A 19,203-nucleotide genomic window follows, 5' to 3' on the forward strand; every position below is an offset into this window, starting at 1 on the left:
TAAGGAGTGGGGGAAATTTTTGACAGTGGTTTCAGCTAGGCGGTTGTTTATCGTGGAAGATTGGCGAGGGGGGACCACAGATCGGCGTTCAGACGAGCACCTGCAATGGTAGTAACGATAAAACAAAGACAGGTTCGCACCAATCCACTATTTTTCTCTTCCCACTATAAATTTTCCATATTTACTCTTTCACCTGCTGCCTAAACGTCTCTTCCTTTACATTTATTTATTCTTCAACTATTTCTAACTGATTTTCCCAATCCGCTATTTTTCTCTTCCCACTAGATCACATCTCCTAACAATCATTTCTTGATGCATACTTCCAACCTCATTTCTCTTCCACTACCACTTGTAAATATTTTGCATATTTAATCTGACTTCTATTCAATAAATGTTTATTCAATAACAAAGTTTTACAATTGAAACAAAATATTGAATCGAGATAAATTGTTGTGGCGGAAGCTCATACGTTGAAATCGATGGGAAAGTCCATTATATACACACGTGCATATAATCACGTAATGAAAATTTTTCTGCTCACCTTCTCATCACAACATTTTCTAATGCACTTACCGTAAAAGGCAAATCTCTTTAATGGTCGATGCTTGGGCAAAAAGAAGTTCTAGCTTTTCTGGAGATGTACTTTGCCTTGTGATCGGTTCTTCATTCAAGGCTTTATGCAATTGGGGGAAGCAACGGTCTTGGATTGTCCACAATTTTGTGAGGAGGCATAATGAAATTGGTTTTAATTGATTGAAGCGCCCCAAGTCTTGGATTGATTTAAGGATCGGTCCAACACATGCCTATCGAAAAACAAATGCTCAACATTATTCAGAATTAATACAAAGAAAAATTATTGAAAAAAATATACAGAGAATCTTGAAAGTTGGAGATGGAAAAACACTCTCATCAAATATAACTTATATAATTTGTATCTAATATCTACATTATTGTATCCTTTTGCTACAAATTAATATTTGATTCTAATCCAACAGATTTTCCTGTGGCTAAAAAATTTGAAAAAAAAAAAAAAAAAAAAAAAAAAAAATTTGTTTCAGAGATTTTCAAAGGCTTGAGTTAAATTAAGTAAACATGAATTTATGAATTCACCTTTGTGTGAAGACATTTTCTTTTGATTTTGATTGTCCATGTCTTGTTGCTTTCTAAATATATAAAAGATGGCTTGGCAAGTAATAAAAATCAAATGGCAGTCAAGTGAAAGACTGAAAATTTTCCAACATTAAAACGTAAGTATATTTAAAGACATTTAAAATGTGTTTTATGAAAAAAATCATTACTGACATGCTTTTTATTAATCTAAATTTGCTTGTAAAGACATAACTAGAGTTAAATTTCAAAATAAAATAAAATCTCAAAATAAAGGGAGACTACTACCAGCTGGTGCAGTAGAAAAAAATTGATGGCATGTGGTACATACAGTAAACTAATCCGATGAAAACAAAATAATCAAGTTTTGTGTTTTTATCCAGATTCATGGAAGACCAATGCTGTTGCATGTGCATTTATTTTAATCATATTCGTTTGATTTGAACGTGTAAAACTTACTTTGTGTTGAGCCAATTGTGGTAAGGTTTTGAGGATTTCACTTTTGAGAATCGGGTCAGCTTCTCGTCCCATTTGATAGAGAAGTAACGGCAAAAAGTAGCTGGCCTATGAAAAAATAAAAACAAACCTTCAGGAATGAAAGAAAATCTGCTAATGAGTCATCATTTATCAAGGCTGAAAGGCCACTTAAAGGCTAATGAGGTTGTCAAGTGGACAGTGACGCAACACTGAGGATTGGTAATGAGGATTGAAACTGGTTAGAATTTTATTTTTTTTAAAACGACAACTTAGCAAGGATTTTTTTTTTTATTACATTTTCACCCCAAACAAGGCACATTGCCACTTTGATATAGGGGACTACTATCAGGGACATAAGCTACAGGAGTACTATGTGGGGAGTTGGGCAGCAAGATGTTGGTTCACGTTACACTTGAACTTCTGCATGTCAGTACAGTTGGGGAAGCAGGAACCCAGAAGGGAATTCCAAAGTCTAGCGATCCTGGGGAAGAAACTACTGAAGTAGAAGGCTCTCTTACATCTAGGGATCTCAATTGTGAAGGGGTGGGGTTTTGCTGCTGGTCAGGTTTGTCGGGGGTATTTACGTCGATGGGGTACAAGTGCTTGCAGTTCGTTGGAGCATTCACCGTTAAAGTGCTTGTAGAACAGGCAGACGGATGCTACATTTCATCGATGGGACAGAGGTTGAAGCTTAGATAACAGTTCAGGACCTATCAGGTTGGCAACTCTCTTTTGTACCTTGTCTAGGAGTGAGAGACTAGTAGCAGATGCAACAGCCCAAATATGACAACAATACTCCATACATGGGGGAATGGTGGCCTAAGATACTTTCGGGTGTTAGTAGCTTTCTAGCACAGTAGAGAGAACCTACCTTTTTCGCAGCGGTCCTGGCAATACTCTCAATGTAATTGTTCCAACTCATGTTTCCTGTGAACGTTAGGCTGAGTAGTTTAAATGATGTACTTTCAGATAAAGAGTCTCTGGCCATTGCTATTGGTGGTAGAGAAGGTTTCTTGTAGTTATTAAAGGAAACAAGTTTAGTCCTGGTAGCACTGAATGTGACCATCCACTTTGGTGTAGGAGGCTATTATCAGGGGCAACATCTACTGGGGTACTATGTAGGGATTTGGGCAGCAAGATGTCGGTTCACGTTACACTTGAACTTCTGCACGTCAGTACTGTTGGGGAAGCAGGGACCTGGAATGGAATTCTAAAGTCTAGCGGTTCTGGGGAAGAAACTATTGGAGTAGAAAGATCTTTTAAATCTAGGGATCTCTACAGTGTGGGGGTGGGATTTAGCAGCCTGTCGGGTTTGTCGAGGGTGCTCACGTCGTGGGGGCACAAGTGATTGCAGTTCGTCAGAGCATTCGCCACTAAAATACTTGTAGAAAAGGCAGAGGGATGCAACATTTCGTTGATGGGACAGAGGCTGAAGCTTAGATGCCAGTTCAAGGCCTATCAGGTTTGTGACTCTTTTGAACCTTGTCAAGGAGCAAGAGACTAGTAGCAGATGCACCAGCCCAAATGTGACAGCAATACTCCATACATGGGCGAATGGTGGCCTTATAGAGGTACAGGATACTTTCGGGTGTTAGTAGTTTTCTAGCACGGTAGAGAGAGCCCACCTTTCTTGCAGCGGCCCTGGCAATGCCTTCAATGTAATTGTTCCAACTCATGTTTCCTGTGAACGTTAGGCCAAGGAGTTTGAAAGATGTACTCTCAGATAAAGAGTTGTTGACCATTGCTATAGGTGGTAGAGAGGGTTTCTTGTAATTATTGAATGAAACTAGTTTAGTCTTGGCAGCATTGAACGTGACCAACCATTTTTGTCCCCTATTCCACTACAGATTGGAGTCTTCCTCTAGTGTTTCTGCCATTTCTTTAGAAATGTGTTCATTCGTCTTCCCGTCGTGCCTGCCATAGAGTGTAGTGTCATCAGCATATATCTCAGAGGCAATTTTGTCGGGGAGGTCATTTATGAATATCAGGAACAATAGAGGTCCAAGGATAGAACCCTGGGGCACTCCTGCATTTATATCATATTGTTTAGATGTACGACCGTAGAGGACAACCTGGATTTTTCTCTTATCTAAGAAGGATTTAATTATGTTAAGTATTCTACCAGTGATACCGTATGATCTAATTTTCCTGAGGAGACCCTCATGCCATACCCTGTCAAAAGCCTTAGATATATCTAGAGCTACCGCTCTGCCCTCCCCCGCTTTGTCCAGTGAATGGTATATACGTTCAAAGATTACAGTTAGGATGTCTGCTGTGGAAGAGGCTTGTCTAGATCCATATTGTTGGTCAGTCAGAAGCTTAGCATCTGTAAGGTGATGGACTAGAGCATGGTTAATTAAGGTCTCAAATATTTTGGCAAAAAGTGGGAGGAGGCTAATGGGGCGATAATTTGATGGGTCAGTCTTTTCGCTAAAAATTCTTGAATACTGGTACAACAGTAGCAGTTTTCCAACAGCCCAGAAAGCAAACTTCATTAAGGCATTTGTTGTAGAGTTTGGAGAGAACTGGAGCTACTTCGGCTAAGCACATTTTTAATAGCACAGCTGGGATGAGATCGGGTCCACATGCTTTTGAAGTGTCAAGGTTTTTTATGATGGCATGCACCTGAGCAGGGGTGATTTTCAGATCGTCTAGCGTGGCGTCTGTCTGCATAGGAAAGTCAGGTAGGGGGTGGTTGGAAAGGTCCAGTGTGGAGTTTGAGGCAAACCGACTGGCAAGCATGTTAGCCTTGTCGGTTGCTGAGGAGACAACCTCATGATTGTTGGTTAGTGGGGGAATTGTTGATTGCCCATTATTTACTACACTGTTGTAGATTTTCCAGAAGTCTCGAGTTCCTAGTTTTTGTGCTTCGATACGTTTTTTAGTGATTTCCGCAAATTCTCTCTTATTTGTCGCTATTTCTTTCTTAATGTTATTTCTAGCTTCTATATACTTCAGTCTGTTTGAACTGGACTTATGTCAGTTAAATCTGCGGTATGCGTGCTGCTTTTGAGCAATGGCAGTTGCGCAAGTTGACGTTAACCATTGGGGAGAGTGGGGCTTACTATAAAATTTTCATTCGTTAGTCATGCATCTGACTTCCTGCTGTTGAGGTTAATATTGTCAAAACTGGAGTCAGTTTCACATTGCATCCGCTTGAAGTGTTATGGACATGTTTCATGAGTCTTTGGATGGATGAATAAATGTACACATACCTCAGTTGTGGGTAACTTAGGAAAAAGGCAGGATGAAGAAGACTTGGAGTGACTTAGTCAAAAATTACCTCAAATAATAGCACGTTGGAACTGATCTAAATGATAGAATTTCATGGTGAAAATCATTTTTTACCACCATGGTGAACATACAACTCAAATTGGATGCAAAAAAAGACACCGATAATTGATGAAGAAGTAAAAGATGCAAGCAGCTCTAGAAGATATTCTGTCCGTCAATCTGTCACATGCTTGGTTGAAAACGCATTTCTATTGCTAAATGCACAGATTAAATAAATTGACCCATAATTTGTTGGAAAAAATGTTTTAATATTCAAAAAACTACTTGTCTGCACAAAATATGTGATATTCGTTTTCAGCATATGCGAAAATCTATAAAAGTCATCATTTTAAAGGTGAGTGTTAAGATAGAAAGTAAAAATTTTAAAGGTGAGTGTTAAGATAGAAAGTAAAAATTTTAAAGGTGAGTGTTAAGATAGAAAGTAAAAATTTTAAAGGTGAGTGTTAAGATAGAAAGTAAAAATTTTAAAGGTGAGTGTTAAGATAGAAAGTAAAAATTTTAAAGGTGAGTGTTAAGATAGAAAGTAAAAATTTTAAAGGTGAGTGTTAAGATAGAAAGTAAAAATTTTAAAGGTGAGTGTTAAGATAGAAAGTAAAAATTTTAAAGGTGAGTGTTAAGATAGAAAGTAAAAATTTTAAAGGTGAGTGTTAAGATAGAAAGTAAAAATTTTAAAGGTGAGTGTTAAGATAGAAAGTAAAAATTTTAAAGGTGAGTGTTAAGATAGAAAGTAAAAATTTTAAAGGTGAGTGTTAAGATAGAAAGTAAAAATTTTAAAGGTGAGTGTTAAGATAGAAAGTAAAAATTTTAAAGGTGAGTGTTAAGATAGAAAGTAAAAATTTTAAAGGTGAGTGTTAAGATAGAAAGTAAAAATTTTAAAGGTGAGTGTTAAGATAGAAAGTAAAAATTTTAAAGGTGAGTGTTAAGATAGAAAGTAAAAATTTTAAAGGTGAGTGTTAAGATAGAAAGTAAAAATTTTAAAGGTGAGTGTTAAGATAGAAAGTAAAAATTTTAAAGGTGAGTGTTAAGATAGAAAGTAAAAATTTTAAAGGTGAGTGTTAAGATAGAAAGTAAAAATTTTAAAGGTGAGTGTTAAGATAGAAAGTAAAAATTTTAAAGGTGAGTGTTAAGATAGAAAGTAAAAATTTTAAAGGTGAGTGTTAAGATAGAAAGTAAAAATTTTAAAGGTGAGTGTTAAGATAAAAAGTAAAAATTTTAAAGGTGAGTGTTAAGATAAAAAGTAAAAATTTTAAAGGTGAGTGTTTAGATAGAAAGTAAAAATTTTAAAGGTGAGTGTTAAGATAGAAAGTAAAAATTTTAAAGGTGAGTGTTAAGATAGAAAGTAAAAATTTTAAAGGTGAGTGTTTAGATAGAAAGTAAAAATTTTAAAGGTGAGTGTTAAGATAAAAAGTAAAAATTTTAAAGGTGAGTGTTAAGATAGAAAGTAAAAATTTTAAAGGTGAGTGTTAAGATAGAAAGTAAAAATTTTAAAGGTGAGTGTTAAGATAAAAAGTAAAAATTTTAAAGGTGAGTGTTAAGATAGAAAGTAAAAATTTTAAAGGTGAGTGTTAAGATAGAAAGTAAAAATTTTAAAGGTGAGTGTTAAGATAAAAAGTAAAAATTTTAAAGGTGAGTGTTAAGATAAAAAGTAAAAATTTTAAAGGTGAGTGTTTAGATAGAAAGTAAAAATTTTAAAGGTGAGTGTTAAGATAGAAAGTAAAAATTTTAAAGGTGAGTGTTAAGATAGAAAGTAAAAATTTTAAAGGTGAGTGTTAAGATAGAAAGTAAAAATTTTAAAGGTGAGTGTTAAGATAAAAAGTAAAAATTTTAAAGGTGAGTGTTAAGATAGAAAGTAAAAATTTTAAAGGTGAGTGTTAAGATAAAAAGTAAAAATTTTAAAGGTGAGTGTTAAGATAGAAAGTAAAAATTTTAAAGGTGAGTGTTAAGATAGAAAGTAAAAATTTTAAAGGTGAGTGTTAAGATAAAAAGTAAAAATTTTAAAGGTGAGTGTTAAGATAAAAAGTAAAAATTTTAAAGGTGAGTGTTTAGATAGAAAGTAAAAATTTTAAAGGTGAGTGTTAAGATAGAAAGTAAAAATTTTTAAAGGTGAGTGTTAAGATAGAAAGTAAAAATTTTAAAGGTGAGTGTTAAGATAGAAAGTAAAAATTTTAAAGGTGAGTGTTAAGATAAAAAGTAAAAATTTTAAAGGTGAGTGTTAAGATAAAAAGTAAAAATTTTAAAGGTGAGTGTTTAGATAGAAAGTAAAAATTTTAAAGGTGAGTGTTAAGATAGAAAGTAAAAATTTTAAAGGTGAGTGTTAAGATAGAAAGTAAAAATTTTAAAGGTGAGTGTTAAGATAGAAAGTAAAAATTTTAAAGGTGAGTGTTAAGATAAAAAGTAAAAATTTTAAAGGTGAGTGTTAAGATAGAAAGTAAAAATTTTAAAGGTGAGTGTTAAGATAGAAAGTAAAAATTTTAAAGGTGAGTGTTAAGATAAAAAGTAAAAATTTTAAAGGTGAGTGTTAAGATAGAAAGTAAAAATTTTAAAGGTGAGTGTTAAGATAGAAAGTAAAAATTTTTAAAGGTGAGTGTTAAGATAGAAAGTAAAAATTTTAAAGGTGAGTGTTAAGATAGAAAGTAAAAATTTTAAAGGTGAGTGTTAAGATAAAAAGTAAAAATTTTAAAGGTGAGTGTTAAGATAGAAAGTAAAAATTTTAAAGGTGAGTGTTAAGATAGAAAGTAAATACCCCCAAAATATTTTAAAGGTGAGTGTTAAGATAAAAAAGTAAAAATTTTAAAGGTGAGTGTTAAGATAAAAAGTAAAAATTTTTAAAGGTGAGTGTTAAGATAGAAAGTAAAAATTTTAAAGGTGAGTGTTAAGATAGAAAGTAAAAATTCACAAAAAAATTTATTAGAAAAGTAGTTGTTAAAGATGTCAAGTTTGGTATAAATCAATCAACCCCGAACTAAATAATGCTGCAGAATCACTGTGACACTCAGACCGACTGCCACTACTAATGGTGTACAGCTTGTCTGGCATAGTACTTTCCCATATCTGAAGGGATGCTCATGTGAGAATCTAAGACCAACAAAAGGCATTGTCCCTATTTAGTCACAGACAACCATGAATCAAGTTTCATGGCAATGAAATGTTATTACTGTAAATAATTCAATAAAACTTTTTTAAAATTTGGGTTTATCTTAAGTAGGGCAGTTTCTGGAGTGAATATGGTATTTTGGCGACTGAGATATTTCTAGGATCAACAATTTTAAGTATTTGAGATCAAGGATAACCAACAACACTCATTATCCCCACACTTTTGAATGACCTTGTGCCTAATTTGTTCATTATATATTTTTTATATTTTGTGCAAATAAATATTCCAAAGTGAACCTTGACCCTGCACAGTCACAGAACTACTGTATTGACATATAGAATGATTGAAAGGACTAGTTGAATAAAGCTATCCAAGAATCTAGAGAACATTTCTCACATGGAATGGATGACCCACGAAAGAACTGAGTTACCCTAAACCAAGCAAAAGCGAAGTTTGGAAGGATAGCCAGAAACATCCACAACGAAAACAACTGCCCTTGTGGAAATCCAAGACTGATAACGGAATACATCATCAGTGACTGAAGTGACAGACAAACGTGTCCTGACCAAGTTAAACATAGTGCATATGAACACATAGGAAAATATCAGCAGCAGCGAAGGATGGCTGGCTCGCAAAGAGATTAGCAGCAGCTGAAAAAAGGCGCATATGCAAATTAGGAAGTGTGTGTGAGAAGAAAAAAGAAAAAAAAAATTAGAAAAATACACCACGTTGTCAAAAGCAAAGAGTTAAAAAAGGAAAAGATGCCGAGCCAGATTTATTTTTGTTTGTTCAGTTTTGATGATGCCGGACAGCGTGGGGTTCCGAGAGAAGTTTGAACTATAACGAATATGGCTTGAGTATAATGGCAATGTTACAAAAATTTGATGGATTGTAACTATGATGCTTAATAATGGATTCAATATTAGCATAAGACATAATACACAGATCGAATAAATGCATCGTAACAAAATCTCTATTTTTTTATTTGGAAGTTAAAAATATTCATCATTATCAATAAAAGAATTGGCACAGTTGCAAATAAATTAATAGGAAAACTCTTTGATATATTTATATATCATGAAAAAATAGGATTCTATGCCAAAAATTAGGAACAATCATCAAATAAAAATTTAATTAACAATAAAAATCAATTCCATCATATTTTGCTGATCAGCTATTTATTAGAGTGAAGCAAGGGGAGATAAGTCAGTCCGTTATTTAAATCAGTAATAATGGAGGGTGGATACAAAAACGGTTTTATCTTTAATTAAAACTATTTGGTTGGGCTCCTTGCCCGAACCAATGTGACTCTCTCTCCCCAGATTTCCCTATCTTCCATCAGCTGCCTCAGATATTCAGGATCACCGTTGGTATCATGTGCAATTTGCTGGATGTTTGTGGATCTTGCTCGTCCTATGCTCTTGTGCTTGTGCCATGAAGTTTACAGCAATCCATTTCTCACCAATTCTTGATTGCTCCTCTGGCACAGATTATGCAGATGATAATAATCTGTTCGTGAACAACGCTGCTGATGTGCAAACAATGTTATGTAAGCTAGAAAAGTTTGCAAATGACATTGGTCTTTACGTTAATGTGGATAAGACAAAGTTTATAACTTTAATGCGGTGGGTGGGGAGGGGATAAAATCTCTAGATGGAACAACATTGAAAGATGTCACAGAGTTTATGTATTTGGGCAGAAACGTAGGTTCTACGGAAAGAGATATAGAAATTCACATCTCAAAAGCATCGACTACATTGGATAAGCTGCGGTTAGTATGGACTTCAAGGTTAACTGACAAACTGAAAAGGCAGTTCTTCAGAACAGTAGTGGAATCTGTCCTTATTTATGGTGCTACAACTTGGACACTCACCAAAAAATTGGAAACAAAGCTAGACGGCACCTACACCCATATGCTACGAACAGTGTTAAATATATCTTGGCAAGAGCATCCCATGAAGCAACAACTTTATGGCAACCTACCTGCCATATCTACTACTATCAGGGAGTGACGTCTGTGATTTATCGGTCACTGCCAGAGGAACATTAAAATCCTACTTGATAATTTTTTTTCCTAATTTTTGGTGAGGATGGTTATTTTTGCAAGATACATATGGATATCAAAGAGTTTTTACTTTAAATGCCATCTTCACGTTTGCGTCATACTGTATAAACACCAAGTATTTATATATTTTTTATAACAATTTTTCAGCTTTGATGAAAAAAAAAATCAAGAGAAAAAAAAAATCAGAATGACTTACTTGTCTGACATCTTTTTTTGCAATAATAATCAAATTTTCTAAAGCTTTACGTGACAAGTGTTTACATTGAGGTGTGATAAATATGGACGCCAACACATTGGTCAACGAGACGGAAATTTGGTCTGTGAATGGAAGAGACTCTTGCAGGTTGGTCATCCAAAGGAGATTGTCACTCGCAGAACCATGGACAAAGTTATAACAAAGTCGCATGTATGTAGCACATTCATATGCTTCTTCAGTAATGGCAATTGGAAAATCAGACTGTAGGGACAAAAAATGAAAAACAGCGGGGGAAAAAAAGATGACTTTAAAAATCAAAGCTTATAGACAAAAGAGTTTGAGAAGTTACACAACAAACATCTATTGATGAAAATGATAATTTTAATTATAGGTGGCCAAAGTCTGCTGTCATTCCCATCATATTACTTACCTACTTGTCAGGAGATGAGACAGAAGGTCACGTATGAATTTGAGAAACCAGCACATTAGGAAAGTTTACAAAAAATACCAGAGCAACCTCACTGGCATTTTTCAGTAGAGGCACTGCAGTTGATTAGCAATAAATTCAGAAATAAGATACAAATTCAAATTCTTATTGAGCTTATTAGCATCTATTTTACATGTGTTTTACATGTGTTGCATCTACAATAAAATGCTAAAAAAAAAGTAAAAAAATGTGAAAAAGTATGATAAAAAAAGTAAAAAAAAAAAATGATAAAAAAGTGCAAAGATTAAATACTTTTACTTACTGTTACAATTATTGAAAAATCCTTGAACAAAGTTTTTGAATATACAACACACACACACACATATTTTCAGAGGTATAGGAAATGTAAGAAGCATAAAAATGATGTTTTTAATCTCTCTTTCTCTCTCTCTCTCTATATATATATATATAAAGTAGTAATGTTTGTATATGTGTGTGTCTGTGTATGGGTATCTTTGCTAGTTTGTTATATTTTGATATTTTAAGAAGTCCTCCCTCTTTGTCACAAAATTAATCAAAATGAAAGACATTGAGAATATACTGGAAATTTTATCTTTCGGCAGTGTTCATTCCTTGCCAAACATTTGAAACAGTTCACATGCATTCTCATAACCGTTTGGCAAAGAAAAACATTGTCTTTTTAAAAATTCTTAAATTTTAAGTGCATGAACGTTCATCTCAATTAATATAAAAAACAACTGATTTCAATATATATCTATACTATAAATTTGTTTTCTTTTTGTATTGCTATTCATATTAAAACCCCTTCTTTCTATTTATTTAGAAAGAAAATACAACTTCGTTATATATGGTTCGTGGAATTACATTCATCTGCAAAAGATCTAGCTAATTTGCATATTCTTTTAAACATTTACTTTAATTAATTCCCTACTAGTTTTTTCGGTTTTCTTATGGAATGATCATCTTTAGTTAACAATTCCGTGTAATTACATTCATGCAGATATTCTATATGATTTATACTTGCGTAATATTTGCGTAAAAAGGTTATAGCAAACACAAAACCTCTTTCCATATATATTTATGTATGCGTATATATATATACCGTACTTTGGGGTAATTGCGCCAAATAAAAAAAAGAAGTGCTCTTTATATGCATGGTCGCCAAAAGAGCACGTTTAGCTAGTTGGCGCAATTACCTCAAAGTACAGTATATGTTTAAAAATTTTGCCTACCAAACTCCTCTCTCAGTTTTTGGTCTACAGATATGAAACTTAATATATAAGGTATTTGAACCCACGTGAAACTTTATATTTGGGTTTTAGCTGGAGAAAATCGTTGTAAAAGTGAAAATTAAAGAAATGGAATTTGCCAAGTGTAGGTTGAACAACGGCATTACGAATATGCATGCATAACGTAATAGTTATTGGTTCATGTTTTAATTTTTAGCCTTGCAGCAAACATGCCTTCATAGCTCAGTCATTAATGTCAAAGGGAAAAGTAAATCACAATCTAAACATTTTAAATTTGATTAAATCATGACTATATATTGGGTCGAATATAATATAATATAATAATAAATACAAAATCTGCATTAATTAAAATATCATGCTGATGACACGACCATCTACGGCAACACATCAAAGGCTGTAAATGACAAAGTTCTCTCTGATTCTCTCTCCTCTGATCTTGAGTGCGTGGTACAGTGGGAGAAGAGGTGGCTGGTTACTTTTAATGCATCTAAAACCAAGCTTCAATCTTTACATCATCAACGCTCTGATCCCTATCTGGCATCAATTAAAATGGATGGCTCTCGTCTTGGGGAGGCTCCATGTTTTGACAAGCTTCTGGGTTTGACCTTTACTCCTGATCTGAAATGGAACGTACATCAAGTCTGTTGCCAAGGTCGCTGGGAGGATGGTGGGATCCTTCTACTGCTCCAGAAGATATCTCACTACTGATGCAATTCTCTATCTGCATAAAAGTCAAGTACGTCCAAAGATGGTGTACTCCTGCCACATCTGAGCAAGAGCTGCTAAAAACAGCCGATCCTGCCTTGATAGAGTACAAAATAGACTTTGTGGCTTGGTGGGGGATGCCCTTTTCTCTTCCCTGCAGCCTCTCTCCCACAGAAGAGACGTTGCGAGCCTGTTTTATCGTTATTTTCATGGCAAGTGCTCGTCTGAGTTCCAATCTCTGGTACCCCCACGCCAATCTTTCATGATAAATACCCGTCTAGCTGAATCCACTGTCAAAAATTTTCCCCACTCTTTATCTGTGCCTAAATCAAAACATAGATTCCATGAACAAAGCTTCTTTCTTAGAAGTGCACGCCTGTGGATCTTTCTGCCGTTTGCCTGTTTCCCACCTGACTACAACTTGGATGTCTTCAAGTCCAACATAGACAAATTCCTGATGAACCACCCGCTTAAGTAAGACACTTTATAAAATCTCCATTACTAACGATTACTAGTATACTATCCCATTGATTACTGTACACGCAATAACCCTTATCCCCGAGTGGCTTCCGGGCCTTGATAAGTGGTGACCTCCATGTAAAAAAAAGAAAAAAAAAAAAAGAATTGTTTCCCTTAGACGTTATAGTTATTTATGCTTTCTTAATTTTAGTATTTTCTTTGTTTTTTCTTTTTTTTTTTTTTTAAATTTCTTTTAATTCCATTTTCACCCCAAACAAGGTACAGTGCCACTTTGATTAAGGGGGCTACTATCGGGGACATAAGTTGCAGGGATACTATGTAGGGAGTTGAGCAGTGAGATGTCTGTTCACATTACAGTTGAACCTCTGCATGTCAGTACAGTTGGGAACAACGTTCAGAATCACACAGTATTTGATGCTGAAATTTGATTACGTGTATCTTATTGTCACACAGTTACAATATAATTATGATCAACACATTATGGCTTCTTGTTTGCTATAAGAAAACATATTGAAGTTATTGTCTTTAAACTCACAAACTATAATGCATTATTTTTATTCATTTTTTTTACTCTTTTTCATCCCAAACAGAGAGTATTGCCACTTGGATGTAAGGGGCTACTAGTTGGGATCATGTCAAATTGGAAATTGAATAACAAGATGTCTGTTCACTTCTGCATGTAAGTACCGTCAGAGAAGCAAGCAGTCTGAGAGATAAAACTAATAGAGTAAAAGGTTTTCCAGCATCTGGGGACCTCAATAGTGAAGGGGTGGGATTTTGTTGCTTGTCTGGTAGGTCAGGATTATAGCATTACTGTTATTGCTTCTGGGCAATGTGGAGTTCCTAGTCTAGTATGCAAGCATATAAGAAAATACAGCAAAGTTCTTTCTCCTGCAAATGTAGCATTTAAACACACCTGATCTATCTAGGGTATAGAGTTTCTTCCCTAATATACAACTTTATTATGAAATACATTGAAGAGAATTTTTACATAGGAGTCACCGCTTATCAGGTGGTTTATATAAGAGAAGACTACCTAGTTGCCCCATCCTCACCATAAAATGAACTTTGTAAACATGCTGACATGTTATTTTTTTAATTAACAAAATTTATAAGGAATCCACCTTTTCAAATTTAACAAAACAATTTTTAAACGACTGAAAGTTTGAGACAGATTAACAAATGTGTGAAATTTAAAAATAAAGCAAAATGTTGTTACTATTAAAGGTGAATCCAAAGCATTTTTTTTTTTCTCAAAATAAAAAAATGAAGGAATTTTCCCAAAACCAACCTTTTCAAGAGCCAGCAGGCAGAAACTGAGAGAGAATGAGTGGGTTAGGTTTACAGATAAGTAACGCCACCTCAAGGAATTACCACATCTCATTAACGAACGTTTCCAAAATACATTAAATATGTATGATTCAATTAGAAAGATTAAAATTGGAAATCGGAGAGAAGAAATTAAAATTCAACAAAAAAAAATTACTGTGCCATTTTCTGAAGAACTTTCACTAGATTCTTCTGAACATTCTTTATTGTTGATTTGCAGTTTTTCGAGAGCCTCGATGAGAGAAGTTGCTGCCATTTGCAAGGTGTGCTGTGCGGAAGAGCTAACTTGTGGGGCCAACATCAAATGAAGAACTGGGAGGACAAGGCAGCCATACAGAATCGTGTGCAGCAGATCAGTCTTGCAATTGCTCAAATGAATGGTGGCTGAAAAAAAAAAAAAAAAAAAAAAATGGGATAACGTCAAAACAATTTTGTTATGGTCTATGGTATGTCAAACCTTTTTCAGGGTATTTAATACTGAATCTAATTTTATTTGAGATATGCTGCAAGCATTTTTCTTTTTTGTTTGATTAGATTTTTATTTTGTAAAAGTTGTAAAGAATTGTCAGACCAACATCAGTGTCCTGGAAGAGCCTGGTTGCTCTAATTGTTAAAAATCATTTGAGATGTGACAGTCACACATGGTAAGGATGGAGTGATCAGTCCTATTTTAAAAGAAATATTTATTCTGAACGAAATGTGAGGAGTAGGAGGGTTGGAAGACAGAAGTGGCATGAGGATTGTTTGAAGGATATGAAGAAATTTGAAAATGATCACACAACATGCAGGGGAGAGTGGAAGAATGAAATAAAGGATGGCATGGAAAGATTCTGTAGAGAAAATTGTAGTGAGTGCAAAAATTACTTGCTTCAAAAACACGCCCCTGTGTTTGCGTGGCTTGTAGGGATTAGCTGTTGAATAACAGAAAACAAAAAAAAAAATGGCGACACACAGCTGATTTTATTCTCAACAGTAATGTGAACTTATGTAAATTCTTGATGTTTCTATGTGAATTAGATAATCTTTGGCTGCACAAAAGCCATTTGAAGAATAGAAGCTTTCATTTTGAGGGATACAAAATGTGTAAATATGTTATCTTGAAGTGTGACATTATTTGGAGCTGAGAGAACAAATTAAAGTTAAAAAGTGGGATGAATTATAGCATCAATGTAAAGGAATGTTATCAATTTTTATTCAAAAGTGAATGGTGTCATTATGCTGAAGTGCTGAAGCAGCAAGAATAGTTTGTGAAGAATTGCTGACTTGTGATTGGATGTGTAGATCAGGAATTGAATTGTTTATCATAGGAGAACTCACAAATGAAGCCACTGGGAAGCCATATACTCTATTCAAATGATGGCCATAAAGATTTTTATGCTTTAAATTTATATATAACAAATAATGGTTAATGTACAGAATTCAACCCAATCAAAAAAAAAAAACAAAAAAAAAATACAGAAAAATCTTTATGATGTATGTACCTGTCACAGACTGAAAATGTCATATTCCAAAAGTCATGTATATTTATAAGCAGTTTTTTTTTATTATATATATGGAAAATCATTTTTTTTTACAATTTTTATTATTTTTCTATTAATTATAGCTACAATAAGACTGATTTTGATCTCTATTTCCAGAGATATTGTTAAGGAGGACATAACCAGTGATGAATTTTAAAGATGGTGGACTGATTCACACCATCCCCGTTTCATCATAGGATTTGATTTTCTTAGTTAAAAAATCTACTTGATCATTCATGCGATTTTTGGAATATAACATTTTCGTTTCATGAATGGGCATGTACATCAAATATTTTCTTGCAATCTTTGTTTTAAATTAATTAGGTTGAACTCTGGACAAGAACCTAAATAATTTCAGAGTCCAACTTGAAATATGCAACAGTAAGATAACCAAGCAAAGTCCACCTTGAAAAATGAAATTAGCAAATCAGCATCAAACAGAGGTTGGCTTTATAAACTTAGTGCTTTAGGAAACCTCGGAGTTTGATATCATAACCAGAAACAAATATCCTGTTTATATTACTTTAGACGGCTTCACTATATTTAAATTTCAAAGATATTTATGGAAAATGGATGTTTACATTTCTAAATTTTTGAGATGAGGATTGATATTTAGTATTACTGTTCTCATCTTAAGTGTCGCACAACGTTTTGGCTGATGCATGGAATTTCGTACTGAACTCTTTATTCGATTCACAATCATCACTGAGCAGAAATCCTAAGTAAAAATATTTAAAGATTTCATAAAAAAAGTTCCATGCAGATTCCTGAGCTTGACAGAAGGATTCTCCAATTCGGCAATATACACCTGGAGAAGACCGGAGGTTACATCAACCAAAACATTGTGCGTATAACACTCAAGATAAGAACAATAGTTGTTTAATTTGTCTCTTAAACAGAAAAACAACTATTTTTTTCAATTGATGCTAAATTTAATAAACAGAAATCTTACCAATTTGTAACAGTTCTTCTGATGTGTCGGAGTCGCTTTCAAATAACATCCGTGCCAAGAGGATAATATTTTGACGTGTGAAAAAGACCTGAAATAAAATATAAAATAAAATAAATTAAAAAAGAAAAATGCATATAATTAGTGTCATTGAATAGATGTCAAGTTAATTTATGAAAAGAATAAAAAGTAAAGATTTTAAATCTGTTTTCAATAGAAATGCTTGAAATTTTAGCAAAGGGGAAGTAATGCGTGAAATTTATCACCAAGTAATCTCCCTCAGAAACTACTCTTTTTTTTTTTTTTTTAAATTAAAAAAAAATGAAATAAAAGATGAAGCAATTTAATAATATCTTTTGGGTATTTAAAAATAAAATGTTTAATAAATCAAAAATAACTAGTGAGAAATGGCATAACTTATTTTAAGAAATTGTATTTGGTTATTATGCAGATTAGTGGTGTTTTTAACCAACACATTTCAGGTGAAAACATTACATTTTTTTTTTTTTTTATTACATGGAAGTCACCACTTATCAAGGCCCGGAGGCCACTCGGGATAAGGGTTATTGCATGCACAGTAATCAATGGTACAATATCGTAGTAATCGTTAGTAATGAAAATCTGATAAAATGTCTTACTTAAGGGGGCCGTTTATCAGGAACTCGTGCTGAAATCAGTATAAATTCTAAAAATTACGAAAAATTATCCAGTAGTGTTAGATGCATTTTTAATACAAAATCACATCTACAATTACGTTTTGATATTTTGTGTTTAAAAATGGCAGAATTACAATTATTTAGTCAAAATGAACGATTTCAGTTACCCCACCCCCCTTGGATCGCGAGAACTCTTCAACAATAAAACATACAATAAAACTCAATAAATTTTATTTTCACTTGTAATTATTTTTTCTACTGGATCATTTTTCTTAATTCTTGGAATTTATTATAATTTTGACATCACATGTAAGTATGTAATAATGTTTTCACTTGAAACCAATGGGTTAAAACATGTACAAGTACAGTGCATTTAATTGCATACAATTTGCTAATTTGCTGTAATATATCAATATTTTTCCTCAACTATTATGGAGATATTAATGTATCCCTGCTACTCAAAATGATGGCAGCATATCTAGTTTTAAATGTCGTTCAGTAACGTTGATGGGTTAGAAATATTAGAGTAATTGAAAATTGGAAATCCTTTCAATGCAAGATTAAATTTTTTTTTTTTTTTTTACTCAATTCTTAAAATTTTTTACTGAATGACTTATCTTTTTAAAAATAAATAAAAGGCTTCCATTACAATATTTTTGATATAATGAGAAGGGCATGATCACCAAAAATTAAAAGATGAATCAAATAGAACCACGTTCTGCTATCAACCAATCAGAAATCAGAATTGCTGCATAAAAATATTGAATCTTTAGCATTCCAGCAGATAATTTTTTTGTGCCAACACAAGAGAGATCTTTTGCTCTTTGCCTGAAAAATTAAAAAGTCCAAGGCTTGTACAAAACAGCCACTGAAAATTCTTCACCTCCAGGACTTGTACAATATAGCTACACATCAGAAACTCTTCTGAAATTAAACATGGCTTCCAATTCAAGATATTGATGGTGTGAGACTCTAAGAAAACAACCTGTCATGGATGTGCATCAGAAGCAGAGATGCATCATTGAATTCAACCTTGCAGAAAAAAACTGAACCAATCAGCATTCACTGCTGCCTGTTAAATGTTTACAAAGCTGATGCAGTTGATGTCAGCACAGTTAGGAGATGGGTTTGTCGATTTCAGAGTGGTGATAAAAATGTGAGTGACAAAGCAAGCTCCGGATTTTTACGACCGAGGCATCATTCATTGCTCAACATTTTAATTTTTTTGAGTTAAAATATGGGAGGCTTTATTTTTGGAACGACCCTCGTATAAATTTAACTTCTAGTGAAATCAACAAGTGCTGGTGCAAGAAAAACATGATATATCTTCTGTTGTAACACAGATCATTAATGCTGTGAAACTCAGCTGTTGACTAAAAGCCACATTGGCAAACAAAAAACAAAAAAAAAGATAGAAAACTAAATAGTATGTGCATGAGAAAGATTCAGAAGAATTCGACTAAAAGAGGCTGCTTACATATTTAGATTAGCTAACTTTTAGTCACCTGTGCGCACCATCCCTGCCACCCCCTGAAGGGATTGACCATGACAATGATGTTTCGTATCTGTTCAGCTCAGTTGTTGAAGCACACAAGGAAAAAAGAAAAGAAACTCTTCTGGATGGAAGTCATGT

The 19,203-nt window shown here is 33.6% G+C and overlaps 1 protein-coding gene across 1 annotated transcript in view; it reads right to left on the bottom strand.

The window, feature by feature from the left end:
* LOC145284961 (focadhesin-like) overlaps positions 1-19,203 on the bottom strand; it is a 219,436-nt gene that overhangs the window by 106,693 nt on the left and 93,540 nt on the right. Inside the window, exons 8-12 of the mRNA XM_080134064.1 lie at positions 16,918-17,005; positions 14,603-14,829; positions 10,234-10,494; positions 1,567-1,671; positions 574-803 (exon numbers count right to left, since the gene is read on the bottom strand). Of these exons, the coding sequence (XP_079990190.1) occupies positions 574-803; positions 1,567-1,671; positions 10,234-10,494; positions 14,603-14,829; positions 16,918-17,005 (911 nt within the window). The remainder of the gene's footprint in view (positions 1-573; positions 804-1,566; positions 1,672-10,233; positions 10,495-14,602; positions 14,830-16,917; positions 17,006-19,203) is intronic.

The sequence above is a fragment of the Euprymna scolopes genome, chromosome 9 (genome assembly GCF_053919585.1).
Source record: "Euprymna scolopes isolate OS-2025 chromosome 9, ASM5391958v1, whole genome shotgun sequence".
Taxonomy (NCBI): Eukaryota; Metazoa; Mollusca; class Cephalopoda; order Sepiida; family Sepiolidae; genus Euprymna; species Euprymna scolopes.